Consider the following 23,900-nt stretch of genomic DNA (forward strand, 5'->3'; position numbering starts at 1 on the left):
AAGTGATTATATGGCAGATATACAGCAGTTAAATCGATAAATATGATGCAGAATTCGCCTTCTGCTTTTTGCATCCCGCGCCTTCCGGTCTTCGTTTCTTTCTGGCGCCGTGACGTCACACGAGCCAAACATCCATTCGGCGTTGTGTGCTATTGTTTCATGCTGTCGTTTCCGTCCTTGTATATTTGTTGTCGTATGATGTAACGACATCGCGATGGTTTATTGTGTGGAATTTGTTTGTACAAATGGTTCAGGCAGCGGAAAGAGGTTTTTTTTGCCTTTCTAAGTGAAAAACGAATACGTGACCAGTGGATAGGGAAAGTCACTCGACGGTTGAAGAAACGTGGTCGGCTACGGGTGCCTAGCAAGCCTTCCAAATTGTGCCGATCACTTCGAACCGGCGTGTTTTGAGTGAGACTTAGCAGAAAGCGTTGCATACAGAGGCAGAGGCTGAAAGCAGCTGCGGCGCCAACTATTTTGCCGACGTCCTTGGGGATCTCCACCGCCAGCAAGAGAACTAAATTTCGATGCGGCGCAGACAAGAGGTGGGCATCTCCTTGTATACACCTACCACTCCATTATGGTTACTACGCACTGGGGGGTAGGAAAAAAGAGCCACGCAGTACTTTTCCGTACTGACGTCTGTACTTTTGCCAATACGACAAGCCAACAGACACACGGCAAAGACTTTGTGTGCGGCGTGTTATAACGCTACTCGAGCGAGGGGCACACCATGTACTGCATCCTATGGAAAAGCTTGTGCCGTGTCACTGAAACATATATGAATATATAATACGCATCGTCGTGCTCAAAAATATTGACCTCAAGCCATGAGTGTAGGAAAGGACATGCTTTTGACATGGCGTCACACGGCCACTCTCTTTTTCTGCTGTTAGCTGCGACTCGGCCGCTCGCCGTCGTCGTCGCTGTCCGATCGGCTCAAACGCGGACGCTTTGACGATGCCGAGTTCAGTCGGGTGCTCCCGTACGTCGAAATCCTCCTCCTCCACGTTGCGTATCGAGCGGTGTTTGGCGATTGCGACGTCACTTCCGGTAGCCCTTGCGGTGGATAGAGGAACCGCAGCCCAGCGTCTTGAGCTTCGGGTATGTGCTCAATATGCGTCATAGAAAAACTCATTTTTAGCTAAACTGTGGTTGAAAACTTGCTGGAAGTGACGTGCATGTTTTACATAACAGATAAACAATGCAAATATGAATTTTAACTGACCCCATAACACATTTGTCATCTGACCTTTAAGTGAGCACGAAAATCATTGATTTACTGATGAGTCATTCATAGGGGCCACCAACCGGCTAAGCGTAGCAAATTACAATCGCCTTTCATCCACTTAAACAAAAAAGAAAAGAAATTGTTACTACCAAGAAAGACAAAAACTAAATTGTTTTTTGTTTTTTTTGATGAGTCGAGAAAGCACAAAGGCCATTTGATCAGGGTCTCTACTACCGCATTTCTATTGCGAATTGATACGAGCAGTTGGCATGCTGACATATAGCGAGCGAGAAAAATAAGTAGAGGAAGCACTAAAGCACATTTACAAGGGTTTTCAAAATGGCCCTATATTCACTGAATCGAGACTTCGAGGAGTTGATGAATGAGGAAAATGATAGAGAAGGGAGAGTAGAAGAGGCAAGTGTGGTGGACCAGGAAGTGGCAATGATTAGTAAGGGGGAAGTTAGAAAGGCATTAAAGAGAATGAAAAATGGAAAGGCAGTTGGTCCTGATGACATTCCTGTGGAGGTATGGAAGCATCTAGGAGAGGTGGCTGTGGAGTTTTTGACCAGCTTGTTCAATAGAATTCTAGTGCGTGAGAAGATGCCTGAGGAATGGAGGAAAAGTGTACTGGTGCCCATTTTTAAGAACAAAGGTGATGTGCAGAGCTGTGGCAACTATAGAGGAATAAAGTTGATGAGCCACACAATCAAGTTATGGGAAAGAGTAGTGGAGGCTAGACTCAGGACAGAAGTGAGTATTTGCGAGCAACAGTATGGTTTCATGCCTAGAAAGAGTACCACAGATGCATTATTTGCCTTGAGGATGTTGATGGAAAAGTACAGAGAAGGTCAGAAGGAGCTACATTGTGTCTTTGTAGATCTAGAGAAAGCCTATGACAGAGTACCCAGAGAGGAACTGTGGTACTGCATGCGGAAGTCTGGAGTGGCAGAGAAGTATGTTAGAATAATACAGGACATGTACGAGGGCAGCAGAACAGCGGTGAGGTGTGCTGTCGGTGTGACAGAAGAATTTAAGGTGGACGTGGGACTGCATCAGGGATCAGCCCTGAGCCCCTTCCTTTTTGCAGTGGTGATGGATAGGCTGACAGATGAGGTTAGACTGGAATCCCCGTGGACCATGATGTTTGCAGATGACATTGTGATCTGCAGTGAAAGCAGGGAGCAGCTGGAGGAACAGTTAGAAAGATGGAGGCATGCACTGGAAAGAAGAGGAATGAAGATTAGCCGAAGTAAAACAGAATATATGTGCATGAATGAGAGGGGTGGTGGGGGAAGAATGAGGCTACAGGGAGAAGAGATGGCAAGGGTAGAGGACTTGAAATACTTGGGGTCAACCGTCCAGAGCAATGGTGAGTGTGGTCAGGAAGTGAAGAAACGGGTCCAAGCAGGTTGGAACGGGTGGAGGAAGGTGTCAGGTGTGTTATGTGACAGAAGAGTCTCTGCTAGGATGAAGGGCAAAGTTTATAAAACAGTGGTGAGGCCAGCCATGATGTATGGATTAGAGACAGTGGCACTGAAGAGAAAACAGGAAGCAGAGCTGGAGGTGGCGGAAATGAAGATGTTGAGGTTCGCTCTCGGAGTGACCAGGTTGGATAAAATTAGAAATGAGCTCATCAGAGGGACAGCCAAGGTTCGATGTTTTGGAGACAAAGTTAGAGAGAGCAGACTTCAATGGTTTGGACACGTCCAGAGGAGAGAGAGTGAGTATATTGGTAGAAGGATGATGACGATGGAGCTGCCAGGCAAGAGAGCGAGAGGAAGACCAAAGAGAAGGTTGATGGATGTCGTGAGGGAAGACATGATGGCAGTTGGTGTTCGAGAGGAGGATGCAGGAGATAGGCTCTCATGGAAAAGGATGACACGCTGTGGCGACCCCTAACGGGACAAGCCCAAAGGAAAAGAAGAAGAAGAGACTCGATGAATGAAATGCTAACATGCTAGCAGGTGCTATCGTCATGGAGCTGGAAACCAGAGTGGAGAAAATTCCTGCGGTCGATTGATCAAGGCCGTAATGTTTCCTGCTACTACTGCATTTGTTTCGAATACGAATTGATGAAATGCTAATAGCTAGCAAGCTAAGTAGAGAAAGCGCTAAAACACCTGAATAGGAATATATTAGATGTAATAGTGCGCGATGAGGATCACGGACGATCATTGGACAAATGAAGACCCGACGTAAGACGAAAGCAGTTTAATTTTTTTTTTTTTTTAAAGAACGCTAAGAGCTCTGATCACTGACATAATTGATGAGAGAGTGCCACCTACTGGATTAAAGCTGAACATCCACTCACAATGACAGTCGAGCTCAAGTCAATGCGTCAAATATCGTTTAATATTCACCTCAGTATTGATTGAAACTAAAAAAAAAAAAAAAACAAAAAAAAAAACACAGTCCTATTGTATTAACATTCTTACAGAAATTAAATAAATATAGAGAAGAAAAGGAATTGTCATCACCGCCTTTCCCTTTTCTCCGCTGGTCCAACAAAAGCAGCAGACTTTCCAACAGCTTCTTTCTCTTTGCCATCAACTTCTTAAACAATCCACTTGTCGTTTCATCTCTTTAGCGCCTTTTCATTCTTAGTATTCATGGGTGTAGCGTCATTTCCAGATATCTTTTGTTCGTGTATTACCGCACTTCATCGTGACTCTCTGCACTTTGTAATTTTGTGTATTTTAAAAAGTATACTTTGTTGTAGTCTTTATGCTCTAGTACTACAATTTTAAAAAAAAAAGATACAGCGTATTTTTGAACCCTTCTTTTGAGAACAGATTCTCCTTTGCAATGTCGATCTGTCTGCAAAACAAATGTGGGTTTTGACACACTAGGCCAATAAAGATGATCTAGATTCCTCTTCTAATTTCTGATACTACTACTAACAGTACTACCGTCCATCTTGCACGGTTTAAATTCCACGCGTCGGTCCAAACAATCGAATAATACAGCGAATAGGTTTTGAAAGGCACTTGTTTGTGATGAAGCGGTGAGGCTGTGATCCAACAAGCCAAAGAGCGGCCTTACACACCCGCCGTTTTGGTGTGCGCATCACTTTGCCGACTGTGCACGCTGATCTCGGCGGCCCGCGAGGGATTAGCTGGAATATGGGAGGTGTAATTCCCGTTCAGCACGGAGCAATGTGAGAACTTTGCCGCCGGCAATGACGCAGCCCCCCTGAAGCTGGAGGCGGCTTTCTTTGGGAAAAGGAGAAGAGGAAGGCTTTCTCGAATGTCTGAACCTGAGCCACACGCAGCCTGCAATGGAAGCGGTCGGACAATTTTCTTTTATTTTGTAAAATAGATACTACAGTCGTGCTGTAGAAGTGCATCAACAGAAGGAACACACAATGAAGGCAAACACAACCATTCGCCGCGTTCCTGTCCACCAAACGGTGACGAAGGGGTCACCTTTTAAGGCAGAAACATTGTGCGCCGCCACCCAAAGGTCAGCTCCTAAACACTGCGGTGCACGTGCAATCGAAGTCCTGCATGCTGTATTTCTTCATTTGCAGCAAACGGGAATCCCAAAGTGGCGCGTGTCCTTCAGTGGTCAGTTCGTCTTTGTTCCGCTTGGAAAATTGGTCCAATGCGGCTGCTTCACATCGACACAAAGAAAGTCTCAAAATATACTTGGATGTTTGCTTTGAAATCTTTTGGCTTGGAATGACATCGCCGTCCGGTCAGAGTGGACATGATTCTCCCGCAATCGCCAAAGGTCTGGCGATGAATCGACACCAAGCAAACAAGAACGCGCGATCGGGGATCAAAAAAACTCACAGTGAAAAGTTCAGCAGGCTGTTTCACACACTCACTCTCACGCGCACAGCAGTGGCGGTTCTGGGGAGCAGGGGGGCCGGTGCCCCCGATTGTGCCCCCCCCCCCCCCACCCTTTTTGCGGGGTACGCTAGATGGGAAAATGAATGGAGGCATCTTTTAGATAGAATTTAAGAGAGTCCAAATCCTCAGCGTTTCAGTCAAATGGGACTATGTTCTGATTTCTTTATTCCTCCGTGAAAGCAAACAAATTGCCTTTACGTTTTAAGCAAAACAAGGCATTCGCAGACTTCAGCTTTTAGAAAAGTGATCGTCGGTTTTGCCGAATTTCGGACGTGTTTTGAATCCAACACTAACCCAGTCATTCCTAAATCGTGCCGACTCGGAACCCGCTTTGGAATCCTGAGGCCCGCCGAAACTTTTAAGAGGCTATGGTATCAATAATATTCATAACAATGCTCCATAAATACGGATGTAAAAAGCAATGACTGTATGATTCAAATGGCTAGCAAGCAAGCTAACAGTATACGGTATATTACTCGTGCACTCACTGTCGTAGGCTCGCCACGCTGCACGATTTGCATATCTGTCATTGACCTATACTGGCCACTCATGCCAGAGTAGCATCTGCTCCATTTGCACAACATTCTGCAACATTTGCACAATCGAAATTGTCCCAGACTATCGTACTACTCGCTTGAAGTCTCGGCGCCCTTTGCACAATGGTCATTGCACCGAACTATTGCGATATTAGTCATTCCAACTCCTCTAATTGCTAGAGGACTCTGCATCTTTTTGCACAATTGTTCAAAAAAAAAAAAACGGGTCGCGGGCCTGCCGGAGCCTATCCCGGCTGTCTTCGGGCGGGAGGCGGGATACGCCCTGAACTGTCCTATTAATTTCTCATACATTGTATACGTGAACATGTAAAAGTGTCAGTTTTGATCAGCTGCGGTGCTCTTTCGTGTCCGCGCCACGACTTATGCTGCATTCAAGAGCGGCTCGGAAATGCTTGTAACCGCGTCTTCAAAATGAATTCAATTATTTTAATGGCTGTAAAATTGTGTTTGTGTGCACGAGTAAGGGGAAGCGAGGGAATTAATCAGCGGTGCCTTGTTTCCTTGCTCTTTCACGGCGCCTCTGATTCTGGTGAAACTTGAGGAACTTTTATGTCTCCTAAACGTGAATCTCACTCGTGGATGAGCAACTCACGCGGGCACGCCACAGCCCCGCCCTTCTCTTGTGCACCATTGCTTAATAAATAATATCTTCTTACATTTTTTCAGCATGTTTACATTACATTTGATTGATGAAAGGTCCCAAAAAAAACCCACAAAAAAAACGCAAAAGCCAAAAGGGGTGCCCCAAAAGGGCAGGTGCGCTCTGCATGTCCCTGGAGGCCGGCCCCCCTGAAAATACCCTTGGACCAAGTCTGGCCACCCCGCTAAAAACGGGCTAGAACCGCCACTGACTCACTCACACACACACACACACACAAACACACACACACGAGGCAATCGTATTGTTTGCGTTCCTTATCTGTGGGACTTTAGTCCACCTGAAGATACGCGTGTGTGCGTGTGTGTGTTTGTGTGTGTGCGTCCCTCACAAACCCGATGAAGTGAGCCTACTTGGGACAGAGTCTCAGTGTTGTTCTTTGGTCGTGTTCATTCTTCATATATGAACGTACGCTTATCTTATCACTGAAAATCCATCTGCACAAAACAAGAAAATAAATAAAGAGTGTAGAGAAAATACTTGAACTTCATCTGATACGGAACAAGCAGACGCCCCTCTTAAGGCAACTGGGCTTTCCAAAAAAAAAATGCAAAACCAAAAAAAGACTTCAAACTCCACCAACAGTCACGTGTGTGTGTGTGTGTGTGTGTGTGTGTGTGACAAGGCACAGACAGCGTTTGTCCACCCTGCGGAGGAGCTCGGGCCCGCGGTTAACAGGCGGGGGGGCCGCTGGCGAGGAAGTAAGTGGTCATTTCGCCTTTGCCCTTCACCTTGACCAGCCCTCTGCAGTCCAGCCGGTAGCCGTTGTTGGCCAGCACGCGGTACAGGTCCGTGGTCACCTAGGAAACCGTCCGCGGCACAGACGACGACATCATTGGGGAGAACTAACTGCTTTCACTTATGACAATATCAGGATAGAAATGACGTACGCAGCAGGCTTATTAAAATGACGTTGACTAAACGCATTACACTCACGTGCCGCGATCGCAGACTTTGAAGCCGTTGTTTGATCGTTTGCTTGAGATGGAACTGCGCCCTACCGTCTCAAAGTGAATGTGCTCGAAGTCTTTATCCATTTGTGGATTTTGACACAAGAATTTAAGAGAGCTTTTCATGAAACATCTGAGTTACCAGTGAGCAATTCAATACGTTTTTTTCCCCCGACCACATAAACACTCAAATCAAAAGTATTACAAAATGATCAAACTCTCAAGGACCATATCAGCAAAATGTCAGCGTCACACTCAACACACATTAGACACAGAAATGTATCGCGATGTCACTTCCTTGCAATTCTATAGCAGTGATCGCGCGATTGCTTACTTGGACGCGCACCAATCAGGTCGAAGCACTAACAAAAAGCAGCAGGTGACTTCATCTGTCTTCAACCAAAATGGAAGAAGAGCTCACATCTATTTCTGGACTGTATTTTCCTTTTCTGTGTGTTCCTTTTGACTGTAACCGTAACCTGTGCTGGATGCAGCATTTGATGTTTGTTGAAGTGTTATGCAGCGAAAAGTGCTCTTATTTTGAAATTCACAGCCCTACTTTTATTGAGTAAATGAGAAAACACACAGTTGTGCTCATATGTTTGATTACCCAGGCAGAATTTGTAAGATGGGTACAATTCTTGAACGAAAACATGATGGGCCAGGCCAAACACATTTCATTGTATTTTAATGGGATTCAAATTCAACGGTCAAGCATTTCAGAAAAGCTTTATCATGAAACAAAACATAACCATAAAGAAATTAATGATGGTTGTTGTTCAGTCATCAGTCATATAAAAAAAAAAAACAGCCAATATTTCACAAATTCCACCATAGTATGTAAACTTATGAGCACAGCTGTACATATATGCAGTCATACGTACCCCCGTCATATTGGAATGAAAGTGGAGGCTTCACCTTTTTTATAACCACTAGGTGGTGGTGGCATTTTGGAATTAAAGTGTACAGCTTTTTCATAAACACTAGATGGCGGCATACATTTATACAATGTGAAGGTTTAGTCCAGTTGCCCCTATACACATGTATAATGCGTACTATTGACTTTTGACAATTGTTTGGGGAAAAAAAAGTGCATTATACACGAGAAATTACGTTAATTTGCTGCAATAAACCAAGTGAAACCAAACTGTTTGAAACCCGATTCGTCCGGCATGTGTCAACTTCACGGTGTGAGTGTCACCTGAATGTAGTCCGGTACCCCGGTGCTGTCCATTCGACTGGCCACGTTGACCGTGTTCCCCCAAATATCATACTGCGGCTTCCTGGCTCCGATCACCCCGGCCACAACCGGTCCCATGTTCAGCCCTGAGGAGCACGAGTCAATAATCAGTCGCACAAGCACAACTGAATGGAAAAGTCCCTCCTCCTGGGAAAAAGCTGGAGCAAAGACTTGAAGACGCGGGAATATCTGACCGATCTTCATCTGGAAGTTGTTGAAGGAGTGCTCGTTGATGTACTTCATCTGCTCCCTGAGCCTCATGGCGTAGTCGGCCAGCGCCAGGATGTGCGAGCGACCCTCTCGGTCGTAGGTGGACACGTTGAGGCCGGAGGCGGCCATGTAAGTGGAACCGATGGTTTTGATTTTCTCCAGTTGACGGAATCTCTCCTCGCTGATGATCTGGGAAAGGAAACCAGATGAGACCGCACAAACTGCAGACGACACAGACCGCATTGTTTCTAGAGGGGGTTTTGTTCCAGACGCACGCGCAATTTGGAGACACCAATATACTTCATAAAACACTCTTCAACTCATTAAAAGACAGTGTTAAGCATTGCTTAGGGCCTCTTCGCACAATTCTCCAAATTAAGATGCTGAGCATTCTTGCTTCAAGCTGTTTTTTTTTGGTCACTCCCACTTCAAGTTGACTGTAAAACTCAGACAAAACAAAAGACAATTAAACATTGACTATTTAAACACCCAAATGTTCAACCAAACCATAAAATAACCAAAGACCGCTAGCTTAATGCTAATAAATAATGCAAAATGTCATAGATATGCTCACGGGAATGAGCACAGATGTTATGGTAATTACAGTATAAATCTTCAAAAAAAAAATCACATAGCACACAGCATCACATACAAGCCCAATTCCAATGAAGTTGGGACGTTGTGTAAATAAATAAAAACAGAATACAATGATTTGCAAATCATGTTCAACCTATATTTAATCGAGTACACTACAAAAGACAAGATATTTCATGTTCAAACTGATAAACTTTATTGTTTTTCGCAAATAGTCATTAACTTGGAATTTTATGGCTGCAACACATTCCAAAAAAGCTCGGACAGGGTCATGTTTACCACTGTGTTACGTCACCTTTTCTTTTAACAACATTCAATAAAAGTTTGGGAACGGAGGACACTAATTGTTGAAGCTTTGTCGGTGGAATTCTTTCCCATTCTTGCTTGATTTACAAGCTTCAGCTGTTCAACAGTCTGGGGTCTCCGTTGTCGTATTTTACGCTTCATAATGAAAAAGACGTCGCTTGGATGGCAGCCTATGTTTGTCCAAAACGTGTATGTACCTTTCAGCATGAATGGTGCCTTCACAGATGTGTAAGTTACCCATGCCATTGGCACTAACACAGCCCCATACCATCACAGGTGCTGGCTTTTGAACTTTGCGTCCATAACAGTCCGGATGGTTCTTTTCCTCTTTAACCCGGAGGACACGACGTATACAATATCCCAAAACAATTTGAAATGTGGACTCGTCGGACCACAGAACACATTTCCACTTTGCATCGGTTCATCTTAGATGAGTTCGGGCCCAGAGAAGCCGGCAGCGTTTCTGGGTGTTGTGGATAAATGGCTTTTGCGTTGCAGAGTAGAATTTGAAGTTGCACTTACGGATGTAGCGCCGAATTGTATTTACTCACATTGGTTTTCTGAAGTGTTCCTGAGCCCATGTGGTGATATCCTTTACACATTGATGTCGTTTTTTGATGCAGGGCCGCCTGAGGGATCGAAGGTCACCGGCATTCAATGTTGGTTTTCGGCCTTGCCGCTTACATGCAGTGATTTCTCCAGATTCTCTGAACCTTCGGATGATATTATGGACCGTAGATGATGAAATCCATAAATTCCTTGCAATTGTACGTTGAGGAACATTGTCCTTGAACTGTTTGAGTATTTTCTCCCGCACTTGTTGACAAAGAGGTGAACCTCGCCCCATCTTTGCTTGTGAATGACTGAGCAATTTAGGGAAGCTCCTTTTCTAGCCAATCATGGCACCCACCTGTTCCCACCTGTGGGATGTTCCAAACATGTGTTTGATGAGCATTCCTCAACTTTCTCAGTCTTTTTTGCCACCTGTCCCAGCTTTTTTGGAATGTGTTGCAGCCATAAAATTTGAAGTTCCTGATTATTTGCTAAAAAACAATGAAGTTTGTCTTGTCTTTGTAGTGTATTCAATTGAATATAGGTTGAACATGATTTGCAAATCACTGTCTTCTGTTTTTATGTATGTTTAACACAACATCCCAACTTCATTGGAATTGTACAAACAAAGCATACAAGAATACTGACAGGTATTTATTTTTGCTGGAAGCGACAACTATTACTGGAGCTAAGTTGGGGACCTTCTCTGCCTCTTCTTCTTGCTTTAAATCACACTGCATCTCTTCCAGTCGAGCCTGGCCCTGCATGTTGCGGCTCTCCTTGCCCACATGCTAGGGCATTACAGCACCTTAACTGCTGTACAGTGGACCACCAAATACTGCGGATACACCGATTTGCAGATTTTTGTTTTTCGGGGAACCAACCCTAAAAATGCTCATTATCCCCACTTCGTCAAGATTTTTTGGGGTTGAAATATATACACACACACACACACACACACACACACACACACAGTATACTGTATCAATTTTTTTTTCACTTCCATTGAGCGATGGCGAATCTGAAGCTTGCTCGTAACACAAAGCAAAAAAAACCAAAATAAAACAAAAAACAGCGAAGTGAATGTGCCAGCGTACTTTTGTCCATAACCTCCTCACCTCGTCGAAATCGGCGATGATCTCGTTGAGAAGCCGGAGACACTCCACGCCCTCGTTGTTGCCCTCCAGCTCCACGTAGAACTCAGAGAAGTTGCAGATGGACGCAAACATGACGGCCACGCACTCGCACGACTGGTAGTACAGCTCGTCGTTGCGCCGTTCGCGAGCCAGGAAGTGCGCGGCCACGTCTTTGGGCAGGATGTTGTGCAGCAAGCGGCGGTTGTATGCCTGAAGCTCCTCCATCTCCTCCTTCTCCTCGGTGGCCTGTGGAGGGCGACAAAGGGGTGCGGGGGTTTACTTCCTGTTTTGCAGACTGCAGTTTGCTACGGCAACGTTTTGAAAATTCAGCCCCCAAAGACGGTTGCACTTAGCGTCGTGAAATTTGCTCAGCCGGCCAATGACGAGCAGACCCACAAAAAAGTCTCGAGAAGCCGTTTCTGAAAACGCACAGGAAGTCGGCCATTCTAGTTCGAAGCGTCCGATTTAGGGCATTTTGACTACTGCCAGATTTTGTCTGATTGAAAATTGACAAATGGACGACGCTATTAATCGCAAAGAATTTGAGTTTTTGCGATTGCATGTTGGTGGAGAATGGCGGCGAAGATTGATGATTCACCATAAAACACAAAATTCGGGAAATTCAGCTGAAGAACTTCTAAAATTCCATCCTCTCGGCCAGTTTCACTTAGAAACATGACATTTGGTTGAGCGGCTCATTACGAGCAGAGCCGCAAAGTCTCAAGAAGCCATTTCTGAAAATGCACAGGATGTTGGCCATTTTGGTGTGTTAGACAAGATGGTTCCTGTGTATACTGCGGTTTGCTGTACTGCATCCCGTCTCACTCCTGGTTTGAATCCACTCTTGTGTTAGACACTTCCAGGTATAGCTTGCCTTCACCCCCCCCCCCCCCCCCCCCCCCCAAAAAAAAAATTCTGTTAGTTTTGGCATTTTGTGTGTGCTTTTTTGTTTTTTCATTGTGCTAAGTTATCAAAACGGGTACTATCTACGAGACTAAAATTCCTTTTTACTTTTTTACTTAAGAACATTTCAGTTTCCAGTTTTCAGCAGTTTCCATAGTGTAGTGGTTACCACGTTCGCCTCACACGCGAACGATCCCTGGTTTGAAAGCGCGTGGAAATGAGACTTGTTTGTTATCCAGTGTGTTCCACTAACAAGTGTGTGTGTTCACAAATTTTGTGTCCATGACAATGAAGGTGATTCTACTTCTTTCAGAGTGTATTTTTATTTTACTTAAGGAGTTGAATGAGTACTTCTTCTTTAACAAGTCACAAGTATCTCGAGAGGGCGTACTTTTTCCGCCTCTGATGATTGGCACGTGCGTCTTCATGCATTTACCTGCAGCTTCCAGAGGAAGTCGAGGCGTGCGGTGGACTCCACCTGCTGGCCGTGCAAGTACAGCGCCAGTACAAAGACGGTGAGGATGACGGGGGTCATGACCTTCAGCGGCACTTTGGTCACGCTCTCCAGGCTGAGGCCAGACCATCAGTTCATCGTCAGAGCGGAGAGAGGCGCGCGATCCCGACCCGACACGGCAACTTACCACTGTTCTGCAGTTGCATTGGAAGCCAGCCTGGAAAAAAGCAGAATCGGGTTCGTTATGGTCACTGTAAGAAAGGTTCTTGCGCGGCTACAATTTCTCACACAGACTCGTGTACAGTGTACACATTCACTATGTTAAAATAATATAAAACATACCTTAAACACTCCTTACAACAAATAACCCCTATAAAACAATTATTTCCGTGTTTTATTTGGGCAGTATTTTATTCTGAAATGAATGACTTTTCATTTTACTTGGCAATGAGTCTGTCACGAGGAATCAAAGCTTCTCAAATGCATTAAGCCGTATTAAGAAAATCAAAAATGTCCACTCAAAGTTTGGATAGTTGTGCACGTTTTTTTTGCATTTCACATCATGTGTGTTTAATTTGTTCGTATTTGTCTTCATAGTGCCGCAACTGTAGTGGAAATCGATCCTTTTCAATTTGTGAACGTCGGAACTCTGTTGTGTGTCGCGTTGCTGATTGGCAACCTTCGGCACGTGGTGGCAGCTAACGAGCTAACCGAGCTTCAGTAGAGCTCCTTACTCAACTGCTGGGCCACCAAAGTCCCACCCATTGAAATTCAAAATCCAACTCAGTCCCGTGGCACAATTTTCTATTTTGGATTTTTGATCCGAGCCCAATTGAAAAATGACAAATCGGGATTAAAAAAATAAAATGATATATAAAACGAGAAGACAAATACGGACGTAACGAGTCACGCCCGACGGATGGTGTGCACTTACAGCGCGCTGGCTTTGCGCAGCAGGTCTGCGTTGTCGAACAGGATGACGTGAGGCCACTCCACCAGCAGCAGGAAGACCAGCTGGATGAGCAGCATGAGCGCCAACTTGCCGATGCTGCTGATGTGCAGGAACACCGAGCAGGCCAGCAGGGTCAGCAGGACGCTGTAGCTGAAATACTGCGGCCGAGACGCGCAAACGTTGAGTGAAGGCGACTCGACTCTGTGAAGACGTTTCACCTTTCATTCCAATTGGAAACGACACCATTTTAAATCACCACAGTGTGTAAAGAACCTGGCCGTCATTTTTTTTTTTTACTCTAAGCTTAATTTTATTCCGCACATCAAGAATGTATCTAAGACAGGTTCTCGCCACCTGAAAAATGTAGCCAGAGTCGGCCCGTTTGTCTCTAGGGCTGGCAGGAAGGCGCCGATGCACGCGTTTCTCTCCTGTCCTTGAGACTCGCGCTCTTCCCAAAAAGAACATCTCCACCCTCCAACTGCTGCAGAACTCGGCTGCTCCTGCGCTGACCAAGGCTGGTTTTAAGATGGCTGCGTTGGCTCCCTGTGTGTTTCAGGATCCCTTCAAGGTTCTACTACTACCTTTTAAATGTCTTAAATCTATCTGATATGCGCTTAGCATATAAACCCTCGCCGGTCCTGAGGTCTTTTTTAGCGATTCCGACGGCAGGAACAAAAACCTTCCGAGAGGCTGCGTTCAGCCTCTGGAACAGCCTACCGGCGTTGCCTGTCGGCGGTGCTTTCAAAGCGCGAGTTCTTATGTCATGGGGGAAAGACGTCTCGTGTGTCACTAGGCCCTATTTTAGCCACGCCCCAAAAATGGTTAAATACAGTTTAACGGCATCTCCACAATGGAGCATTACTTAATCTTTGCAATTGTTCTCAGCAATCACCTTCAAACATGTATAACTTTACCTGTATATAGAAACAAATCTCAGAACTCACTTAAGAGGGTCATTAAAGAAAATATTTTTTTCCCAATCCATTTGATGCTAAATTCATCAGAAATACACTTTAGGCATTGTCAATGTGCTTAAAAAACGTGTAACTAAAGGACATTTTAAAGGTTTGAACAGTAGTGTAGATAATAATCAAATGTTTAATATGATGAGGTAATTATTCATTTAGATGGTTTTCACAGTCATAAGCGGAAAGAAACCAAAACTAGGACGCGGCCTGCGTCGAAGAGGAGTTCGGCAACCCGGCGGCGACCGAATGAGACCGACCTCGGGGAAATGGCAGGGCGCCGCCCGGCCGGAGCACGACGTCCAGCCGTCTTTGGCCATCTCGGTGAGGTTGCGCAGCAGGCAGAGCACCGCCGTCGCGTTGCGCCGCTCCTCGGCCACGCAGCCCTTCAAGTCGGCTCTGCTGCACGTAAACTAGCACAGCGGGAATTTCACATCAGCGAAGGGTCGGCAGCGTGCCGTTTCACAGGACATATCAGCTTAACTGCGGAGAGTAAAGTCACATGAGCGCTTCTCGTCTCCCCGCCTTGTTATTGTGATTTTATTGACGGGATGTTGTCAGCTGTGATGCGTTCATGCGGCTGTGTTTCCCAGAGTATTCTCTGGAAGATGTATCGCTCCATCTTGTGATGGGTTTATTTCATCTCGCTGGTCAACCCCCAAAATCCTGACGGTGTCAATCCAACCTAGCAAGCACCGGCCCGCCGTGCTGCCCGTTAACGGGCGTGAGCGACGTCTAACCCGCTTCGCGGTACAAGCCTGCCAAAGCGTACCATGTTCGCGAAGGAGGCGATGAAGAGGAGAAGGACGGCGAAGACGGCCACCAGTGTGCTGTTCGCACGCGACCGCACAATCTTCGTGGTGAGCGTCCGGAAGGCGGCCGGGAACAGCTGGAAGAGGGACAGAGAGCGGACGCCACGTTAGTGGCGGGCAATGGGACGGCATCGCCGTGAGCGGAATGCTATTCGTGATACAGGACACCAGACATCGTGGGAAGAAGGCAAATCAAAGGAAGCGTGCAAATATTGAAGACGCTGCCGCGGTAATAGCGAGACGGCCGTTTCGTATCGCGATGATCATCGGCAAAATGATTCGAGCCCTTCGCACCTTACGACCGTCGAAAACAGCAACAAGCAAAGTGAACTTTCACCAATCCGAAAGCCGACAAAGTCGACGTCAAACGACGAAGACCGCGTGTACGTGATCTATTTAGTCGTTAAACATACAAAAGTAATTGGAGGCTTCGACATCTCATTTCATCCAATTTGACACCGTAAACGATGTCTTGAGTTTCAAGTAGATTTTGTTCAATGAATAGACGAATAAGTGAAGATCAACAACAAAATCCAAAATGAAGTCATCAGTTTACCACACACAAACACATTAGCGCCATTTTTCTTTTTTTTTTTTTTTTTTTAGAAATATAGGAATATGCTTTGAAGCTTTATTTGGTGCTGCAAACCCCTAAACTGGAGTTACCTATATTTGCAGCGAGATCATTATTCATCATGTGGGAGCCGTGTTAAATATTCAACGCAAGCCGTAATAATTATTATTGCTAGAACATGCAGCAGGGTAATGGAAAAAAAAAAGCCAGTGCTAATCTGCACAAATCACAGCCGTGTCTGCTTACTTTGAGGCACGAGTAAATGGAAGAGATGAAGACCATGTTGCTCAGGATGAAGAAGATGCTAAGGTACAGACCCAGCATCAGCGGAGTTCTGCGTAAGAAAAACAAAACAAAAACACGCTGATCATTGGGTGGATGTCGAAGTGTCCTCGAGTTGTGCTCAACGGCTCAAAGAGTCCAAGCGGAAGGCGAGAGCAGCTTACTTGTTCAAGACGATGCTCTGAATGATGCAGATGCAGCAGAAAACCAGCAGGGCGCAGGCCACGTAACCGCCGAAGCCGTCGTCCACCTTCTTGGAGTACTGACGTACGAACGCACATGCACAACGACAACGATGCGGTTGAGTGGGGACGACACGTCGGATCTCGGCGGGCCGCGCACACCTTGTTCTCCAGCTCGGCGGTTTGAAAGGTGAGCAGGAAGTTCTTGACGTGGTCTTTGCGCAGCTGGTCGATGCTGCGAGCGTCGATGGCTCGGCCCAGGAACTCGTCCACCTCGTCTTCGGGGTTCGGCGCCTCCTGAGCGCAGCGGCTACCGGGTACACGCGACAACGCGCGTGTGTGGGATAGCCCGACATTCCCAAAACGGGGCCGGATTGTGTGTTGCAAAGAGTAACAAAAAAAAAACGACGACGAAAAAACTTTGAACAACACTCACTTGTCCTTCGTGGATGCTTCGTCGATGCCCTGAGAAGAGAGACAAAAACGGCGAGTTCAAAGCTGTGCGGCTAAAAGGAAGACAGACGCTCAGCCTAGCACGGCCACCGCTACGCTGGAAAACGCAACCTATAGCCTATAGAACCTTTAGCCATATACATTTTTTAACCCATCTCCAAAATCATTTTGGGCAGTGTACGTGGTATCCCCGAGAGGCGCCGAGGTTTCAATTAGTGCTCGGAGGGGCCGACGAGGGAACGAGAAAGAAAGTCCCCGCCATGCCACCTACGTATTAGCGGATTTGGCTGTTATTTCGTGGGAAACTCACCCATTGGCAATTTTCTCCAGCCTAATGTGGCACACACACAAAAATGGGACATTTTCATGGGGGCCGTTCCACCCGATCGGCGCCATTTACGTCTGCAGGGAATCAAATGGATGAATGTTTGATAAAAGCAAAGTAGTTGATCTGACTGCTTATTTATGAACTCCAATTGAATTATCCAATTATCAGACTGAATTTTGAAGGTAGAAAATGGAAGATTATTTTGAGGGTTACAACAAGCAAATGTACAACAAGTATGCATATATGTATGTATTTATGTATGCGTGATATTTACTGGATGAAAACTTCAAGGGTTAGGAATACTTTTGCCAGCCACTCTCCGTCAGTTGCAAGGAGATAAATGCGTACAGGGCAGGTGAGTTTATGATGGCGTCCAAGTCTTTTTCGCTTATTCTCACCATCTGCCTGAAGACTTTGGACTCCTTGGTTCTGGAGAAAGATCTGTCAGGCACCCAGCGTGGCATCAATCCCTCGGCGGAATTTGCCCGCGCTCGCTGCATCTTGGCCATCGCGGCTTTCTCCTCTTTCTGAAAACAAAGGTCCAAAAGAGCGTGGCACTCGACGCTTAGAGACGGACGGCTTCGGAGATGCAACCGACCCTCTTCTGGCTGCAGCCCAACACCAGAAAAGTTTCAATGTCGTTGTCCTTCAAGTACGCGTTCCTCTCCCCTCCGAAGCCGGGCTCCACTTCGTAGTCCTCGTTGAGGTAGCGAAGAGTGGCTTCGGTGATGTGGATGCGCCTAAAAGACACACGCGATCGCAGTCAGGACGCCGCCCGACTCCGGACGGCAGGTGAGGTCGGAGCGGCGCTGACCCGGCCTTCCCACCGGCCTCCATTTGGTTGGCCAGCGTCACGTCGTTGGACCAAACGTCGAATTGCCACTTGCGCAGGCCCAGCACGCCGCAGTGCACGCGCCCGCTGTGGATGCCCACGCGCATGTTCACGTTGACGCCGGTCACCTCTCTCACCAGTCTGAACGCGCACACACGCATAAAGGAAGTGAATCGTATCGCATTGGACTTGAAGTCAACCCAATTGCAATGGAACTGGAGTGAACCGGTGACATCGTACAAGAGTCGACGCGCGGTCAATGGCGACTTACGAGATGGCTTCGATCATGTCCACGCCCATCTCCACACAGCAGTGGGCGTGGTCGGCCCGAGGTTCGGGCAGCCCCGACACACAGTAGTAGCAATCCCCCAGGATCTTGATGCGGAGGCAGTGGTTCTCCTGCGTGGCCACGACATTCAAGAAATTGCAATTCACCGAGCTGGGTGGCCTCCTACCCGTCACACGGGTAATAGTGGCCGTTTGATCCAATTCCACATCATCCCTAATCGAATCAAACTGAATCTAATCTAATACGATCCCAAATCTAATCTAATAGAAACCAAAATGTAATGCATTCCCAAATCTAATCCCCAATCTAAACGAATCCAATATTATTGAATCTAATCTAATAGAATCTCCAATTTTATGGAATAGAGGTCAACCAAAATCGAATCGAATCCCAAATCTAATCTAACAGAATCCCGAATATAATCGAATTGAATCAAATCTAATGTAATCCCAAAGCCAATCCCAAATCGAATTCAATTGAATCAAATCCCAAATCGAATCTAGTACTAAATGTAATGTAACCCCAAATCTAATATCATTGAATATAATCTAATCTCAAATATAATTGAATCTAATCTAATAGAGTCCCACATCTAATCAAATTGAATCAAATCTAAAATGATTCCTAATCTAATCCAGTCCAAAAACTGGGATGAATCATCAACCCGAGTGTGGTCAAACAGATGAGTTGCGTGATGCCCCTTCACTTCCTTGCAGGGTGACTGGAGCTCTGTGCCGGCGGGCGGGCGCTCACCGATGCCAATTTATCGAAGCGGGCGAACAGCTCGTTGAGCGTCATGACGAGTTCCTGCGCCGTGCACTGAGACGCCAGGCTGGTGAAGCCCTCGATGTCGGCGAACAGGATGCTGCGCGGGAACACCACCGCCAACAATTAGCTAGCGTAGGAAGCGACTGCTCGCCAGCCAACATCGGGCACACGGAGACAAAGGAGGGACTGGCGCTTTTTTAGACAGTCGTTTGAGTTGGGATTGCTGGAGAACTTCCTTTGCAAGACATGTAAAAGACGGCATCATTATTATATTCCGAAGATTTATTTGGAGTGCTAATGCAGAGGTCGCGGCTGAACAAATCCGAAGCGGGCGCGAGGTGTTCCGCTTCCGCTTGACTCAACGAAGTTGGCACCTTTGCGGTGGAGCGGGTGGCACAGCGCAGTCCACGAGCATACTTTAAACGGCTCATTTGGTTTTGTTTGCTCAGTAATCCATTACACTACTGGGAGAAAATGTGCCATTAAATTACAGTTGCTTTTTTAACATTTCCATGACGACAATTTTGGTTTCGTTTGAAAACTAGCCGCAAAAGCTCGTATTTCTTTCCTCCTTCTAAAGCCGACGCTTGTGATTGGCTCTCTCTTTGGTCATGTGCCGTTCTGCTGTAGTCTGAAATATGACATTTTTTTTTTGGGGGGGGGTTTGATATTTTGAAAAGTTTCAACTCTTAGTTACACTTTTGAATACATAAAAGAACATGTTAACGTGTTCGTTGGTTGTTTTGTAATGCAGTGCATCATTGTAAATATGGATTACTGGGACAATTATTATTTGTATCAGAATGCTTTAGTCAAAATTACGTACGATCAGTTTTTATTTTGTTTTGTAATATAAGAATAGATCTAAATATTTCGCCAATATAGTCAGCCAGCGCTGGGAGGAATGCAAAGTTATCAAGGTCCTTTCACCATCGTTCCTGTCATACTGTGTTGCATGTTTTTGTTTGCTCATTAAGGACTAAAGTCCTGTTTTTGTTTTTTAATTCCTCCTTTTTTACAAAAAACCCCAAAACATTCAAGCAATGCATTTTTCCTCACATTTTTTAGATTGTAGGGTGAATGCAGCAGCTGGTTACTAGTGTGTGGACAACAATGGGGAAATGAAATGCCAGCAGCCTGTCAGCAACGTATTGAAAAACGACTACGAACTAGTTCATTTTTGGAACGATGGATGAATTTAATTCAAAATTTTGAATTATGAACTATGAAATGAACTAGTTCATTTTTGAAACAGTTGACTTAGTTCCAAATTTTGAATTCGGAACAGAACGAGTTCATTTTTGGAGCAGTGAACTGAACTGAACTGAGCTAGTTTGCATAAAAATGAACTTTCCCAACACTGGTAATTTGCATTTTCTTTTGTGCTTGTATGGTTTTTCCTCTTACATTCCAAAGATACGTTAGCATGTTAGCTTTATGAATATTATGTCCATCGGTAAGAATGTCTTTGTCTACATGTGAACTGACACTGACTGGCAACCAGTCCCTCGTTTGTCGATATATTAGGAATTAATACTGTACAATGAAAGTCATTAGTAATACGCAACATAGGACATTTCGGAGGTACGGTGGAACCTCGGGTTACGAACTTAATCGGTTCCGTGACCGCGTTTGCGACCCGAAACGTTCTTGACCCCAGATCATGTTTCCCATTGAAATGAATGGAAATGCAATTAATCCATTCCAGCTCCCAAATGAAATTATACTGACCTTTTTTTTTTTTTTTAATCAATGTGCGACTAAAAATAAATAGTGCAATATAGAAACAAGTGACTATTTTCATGGAATATAAAAAAAAAAAAACTTGAACTAAAGAGGGAAAAGGGAGGAGGATGACTGTTCGTCATTGAAGAGCCATAATGTCTTCCATAATAACACGAGGAAATTCTCCTTCAGGTGTTTTTGTTTCTTATGTTTGTTTCTGTTTTATTTCATTGGTTGATTTGGCACAACAAACCGATCCGGGGAAACTTTTCTTTTTCTGTTCAGAAAAAAAATCAGAAAGTGGGATGTCACATCATTTAAAAGATGAACTGCTCTGTTGGTCAATTTGCTGCACGTTTCTTCGGATCATTTTTTGCATTGCCTCGCTCACGCTATCACCAGTGAGCTCTTTCTCATTTTTGTCAGTTTAATAGAGAGCAAAAAATAAAACAAAGTGCGTAGCTTAGGTGTGTTGCGTGGCGCGCAGTCAATGACGGTTGCACAGGGTGCAGATCTTTCTGCTCATCTATGAGAAGTGCTTCCGAACACTAGCTTTAGGAGTTTCCCTTTTACAGGATCTTGGGTGCCATTCGGACTTCTTTAGCTGTTTGTTGACTTTTTTAGAAAACGTGCGTGATGATAGTGCACCTCCAGAGGTGGGTAATAAGTAACGCGTTACATTTACTCAAGTAACATTTTTCATAAACGGCACTTTAAATGCACTGTGCTTTTTACTTTGACTTGAGTATTTATGTGAAGAAGGATCGATACTTTTACTCGGTTACAATGATCGACATGCCGTTCGCTACTTTTATTTATCCATTCATGCGTGAGCGCGTCTTTTTTTAGACTCCATCTTGGACTTCCGCATAGTACCCCCGACACCAGGCAGTCACATGACGACGCACATAGCCTTCGCGAGAAAAAATAAATAAACAAAACAGCCTCACGTGTGTGTTTACAGACCAAAAAACAACTTTGTCATGCAGCTCTGAAACTGTGACTGGCCAAACTTGGAAATTTCAGCCCACTTCTAACTTGAGTTTTTGCTGTTGTTTTCGCAGTGGATGTGGCAAAATTGGCAAAATTAGCCCACGCACACACACACACGTGCACACACACAAACACAAACACAAAATCACTAAGTCTGGTCAGCAAACAGCTTCTTCATGAAGTTATTGAAGCGAATAAAGCAAATCATGTTTCTGCACGGCCCAATGCATGTGTCGTTTTTTTTGGCATTTAAAAATTCAAATGGTGGCAGGTGTGTGTCGACTTCCATATATTATATATATATTTTTATTTGATGTTCATGCTCTGATCTAAAAATAAAAATAAAAATCAGTTAAAAAAGTTACTCACAAATGACTCTTTACATTGAATACTTTCTTCCTCTTACTCAAGTAACTATTTTGGACTTTTACTTGAGTCATTTTTTTCTAAAGTAACAGTACTCTTACTAGAGAACCATATTTGGCTACTCGACCCGCCTCTGCGCACCTCCTTCAGTCTTCATTCCTAATGCGGCGGCTGCTGGTCCTATCCCATTGACCGAATGTGCGTATAAGCGGAACTCCGTCGAGAACTATTTTGAAGGGATTACGCAACATTAACCGTTCTTTCTTTTAATTAAAGAGACGCTACAATTCAATAAATAGCATACACACTGTAAATATTTTTGGGCGGAAGATAAATGATTAGCCTGCGATTGGCTGGCGACCAGTTGAAGGCGTACCCCGCCTCACGCCCGAATATAGCTGGGATAGGCTCCTGCACACCCGTGACCTGCGTGAGGAGAAGCGCTACAGAAAATGGATGTTTTTGTAACACGTCAATCACAAACGCATTTAGATTTGCAATTGGATGATGGAGGATGCGGAGGCGGAACGTCCACCTCGATAAGGATTTTCGACGGGTTTTGACGATCGTCTCGCAGCGAGAGTAGAAGCACGACACGGATCCTTCTGTTCGTCCACAGCGAGACGGTTCGCAAACCCAAAATAATACGTAACTATGAACATTTTGTACGTAACCCCAATTGTTCGGAAACAGAGTCGTCGGCAACCCGAGGTTCCACTGCAACATGCGAGGCACTGTTGTTTCAGCACGCGTATGGTGGCTTTACCTAACGTTGTCATGTTTTTGGATGTAAATCCTGTGGAACATCATATCTTCCTTCTTGGCATTGATGTCAGCCTTCATCTCCATGGCAACATGCCTGGGAAGCACTGACAGTAGGAGGCGCTCCTGAGAGACATCGGAGAAATTAAATAAGAGCGAGAGCGAGCAGGTCCGTCGGCGTTCACGTTTCCTCCGTCGAGGCTGCGCGACGAGTCACGCGGCCTCGTTGGCGTGCGCGTGGGAAGGTGCTCGCCGAAAGCCGGGGATGCGCGTTGCACGCACCGCAAGCATAGTGTTGACCTTCCAACGCTGAGGCAAACAAATGAGGCGCCACCTGTTGCTCTTTTGCATGCGTCTCTGCGCGTGTGCGTGTGCGTGCACCTGTTGCTGGTTTTCTCTCTGCAGGTGAATTCGGGCCTGGATGTATCCTCGGGTCTCCTGGAAGGCTTGCCTCTGGGAGACCTCGGCGGGGTAGTGGGTGCAGATCCCGATCATGTTGGTGCACAGGAAGATGACAATGTTGGCACTTATCTGCAAACATGCCATTAGTCGCTCAGATCAATAAATCATAATGAGGATAATGAGAAGTAGAGAATGTCATTTGTGTAGAAATTGCATGTGAATGGTGAAAAGCTGAAGCCAAACTGGAATGCGGTGGAATTAATGAAAAGGTTGAAATGCACAATGTCAGGCGAAGGCTAAAGGGTTCGAATTGGTCGAGAAATGTGAACGGAGGAGGAAAATCTCCTAATTTAGGAATTTTATCCAGATAAGTGGAGAAATCTTGTTGGTTTTATAGGTTTATATGTTTAATATGGGCATTACTGAAGTGTGGGAAATCGTTCTTGAGCAAGAGGACCTTTTAAATTGGAATTATCTGGATCACTTGAGAAATGGGGAAGGAGGAGGTCAACGTCACTCATGTCAATCAATCACTTAATTCAAGAATTCGGCGATGAAAATGAGGAA

At 45.3% G+C, this 23,900-nt stretch overlaps 1 protein-coding gene across 3 annotated transcripts in view; it reads right to left on the reverse strand.

Annotated features, from left to right (window-relative positions):
* Nucleotides 1-4,520: 4,520 nt before the first annotated feature.
* LOC133477406 (adenylate cyclase type 6-like) overlaps nt 4,521-23,900 on the reverse strand; it is a 52,420-nt gene continuing 33,040 nt past the window's right edge. The window contains exons 4-23 of one of the 3 annotated variants that reach the window (XM_061772125.1): nt 23,313-23,462; nt 22,936-23,057; nt 19,071-19,182; nt 18,300-18,427; nt 18,011-18,169; nt 17,795-17,936; nt 17,595-17,723; nt 16,852-16,880; nt 16,578-16,725; nt 16,398-16,495; nt 16,198-16,285; nt 15,338-15,454; nt 14,826-14,978; nt 13,583-13,758; nt 12,836-12,865; nt 12,631-12,763; nt 11,274-11,537; nt 8,688-8,892; nt 8,455-8,579; nt 4,521-7,103 (exon numbers count right to left, since the gene is read on the reverse strand). In XM_061772125.1, the coding sequence (XP_061628109.1) occupies nt 6,975-7,103; nt 8,455-8,579; nt 8,688-8,892; nt 11,274-11,537; nt 12,631-12,763; nt 12,836-12,865; nt 13,583-13,758; nt 14,826-14,978; nt 15,338-15,454; nt 16,198-16,285; nt 16,398-16,495; nt 16,578-16,725; nt 16,852-16,880; nt 17,595-17,723; nt 17,795-17,936; nt 18,011-18,169; nt 18,300-18,427; nt 19,071-19,182; nt 22,936-23,057; nt 23,313-23,462 (2,637 nt within the window). In that variant the 3' untranslated portion in view covers nt 4,521-6,974. Of the gene's footprint in view, nt 7,104-8,454; nt 8,580-8,687; nt 8,893-11,273; nt 11,538-12,630; nt 12,764-12,835; nt 12,866-13,582; nt 13,819-14,825; nt 14,979-15,337; nt 15,455-16,197; nt 16,286-16,397; nt 16,496-16,577; nt 16,726-16,851; nt 16,881-17,594; nt 17,724-17,794; nt 17,937-18,010; nt 18,170-18,299; nt 18,428-19,070; nt 19,183-22,935; nt 23,058-23,312; nt 23,463-23,900 lie in introns of those variants that run through there. The other 2 variants (XM_061772118.1, XR_009788352.1) reach the window with 2 other exon arrangements.

Source organism: Phyllopteryx taeniolatus, chromosome 1 (assembly GCF_024500385.1).
Source record: "Phyllopteryx taeniolatus isolate TA_2022b chromosome 1, UOR_Ptae_1.2, whole genome shotgun sequence".
Lineage (NCBI taxonomy): Eukaryota > Metazoa > Chordata > Actinopteri > Syngnathiformes > Syngnathidae > Phyllopteryx > Phyllopteryx taeniolatus.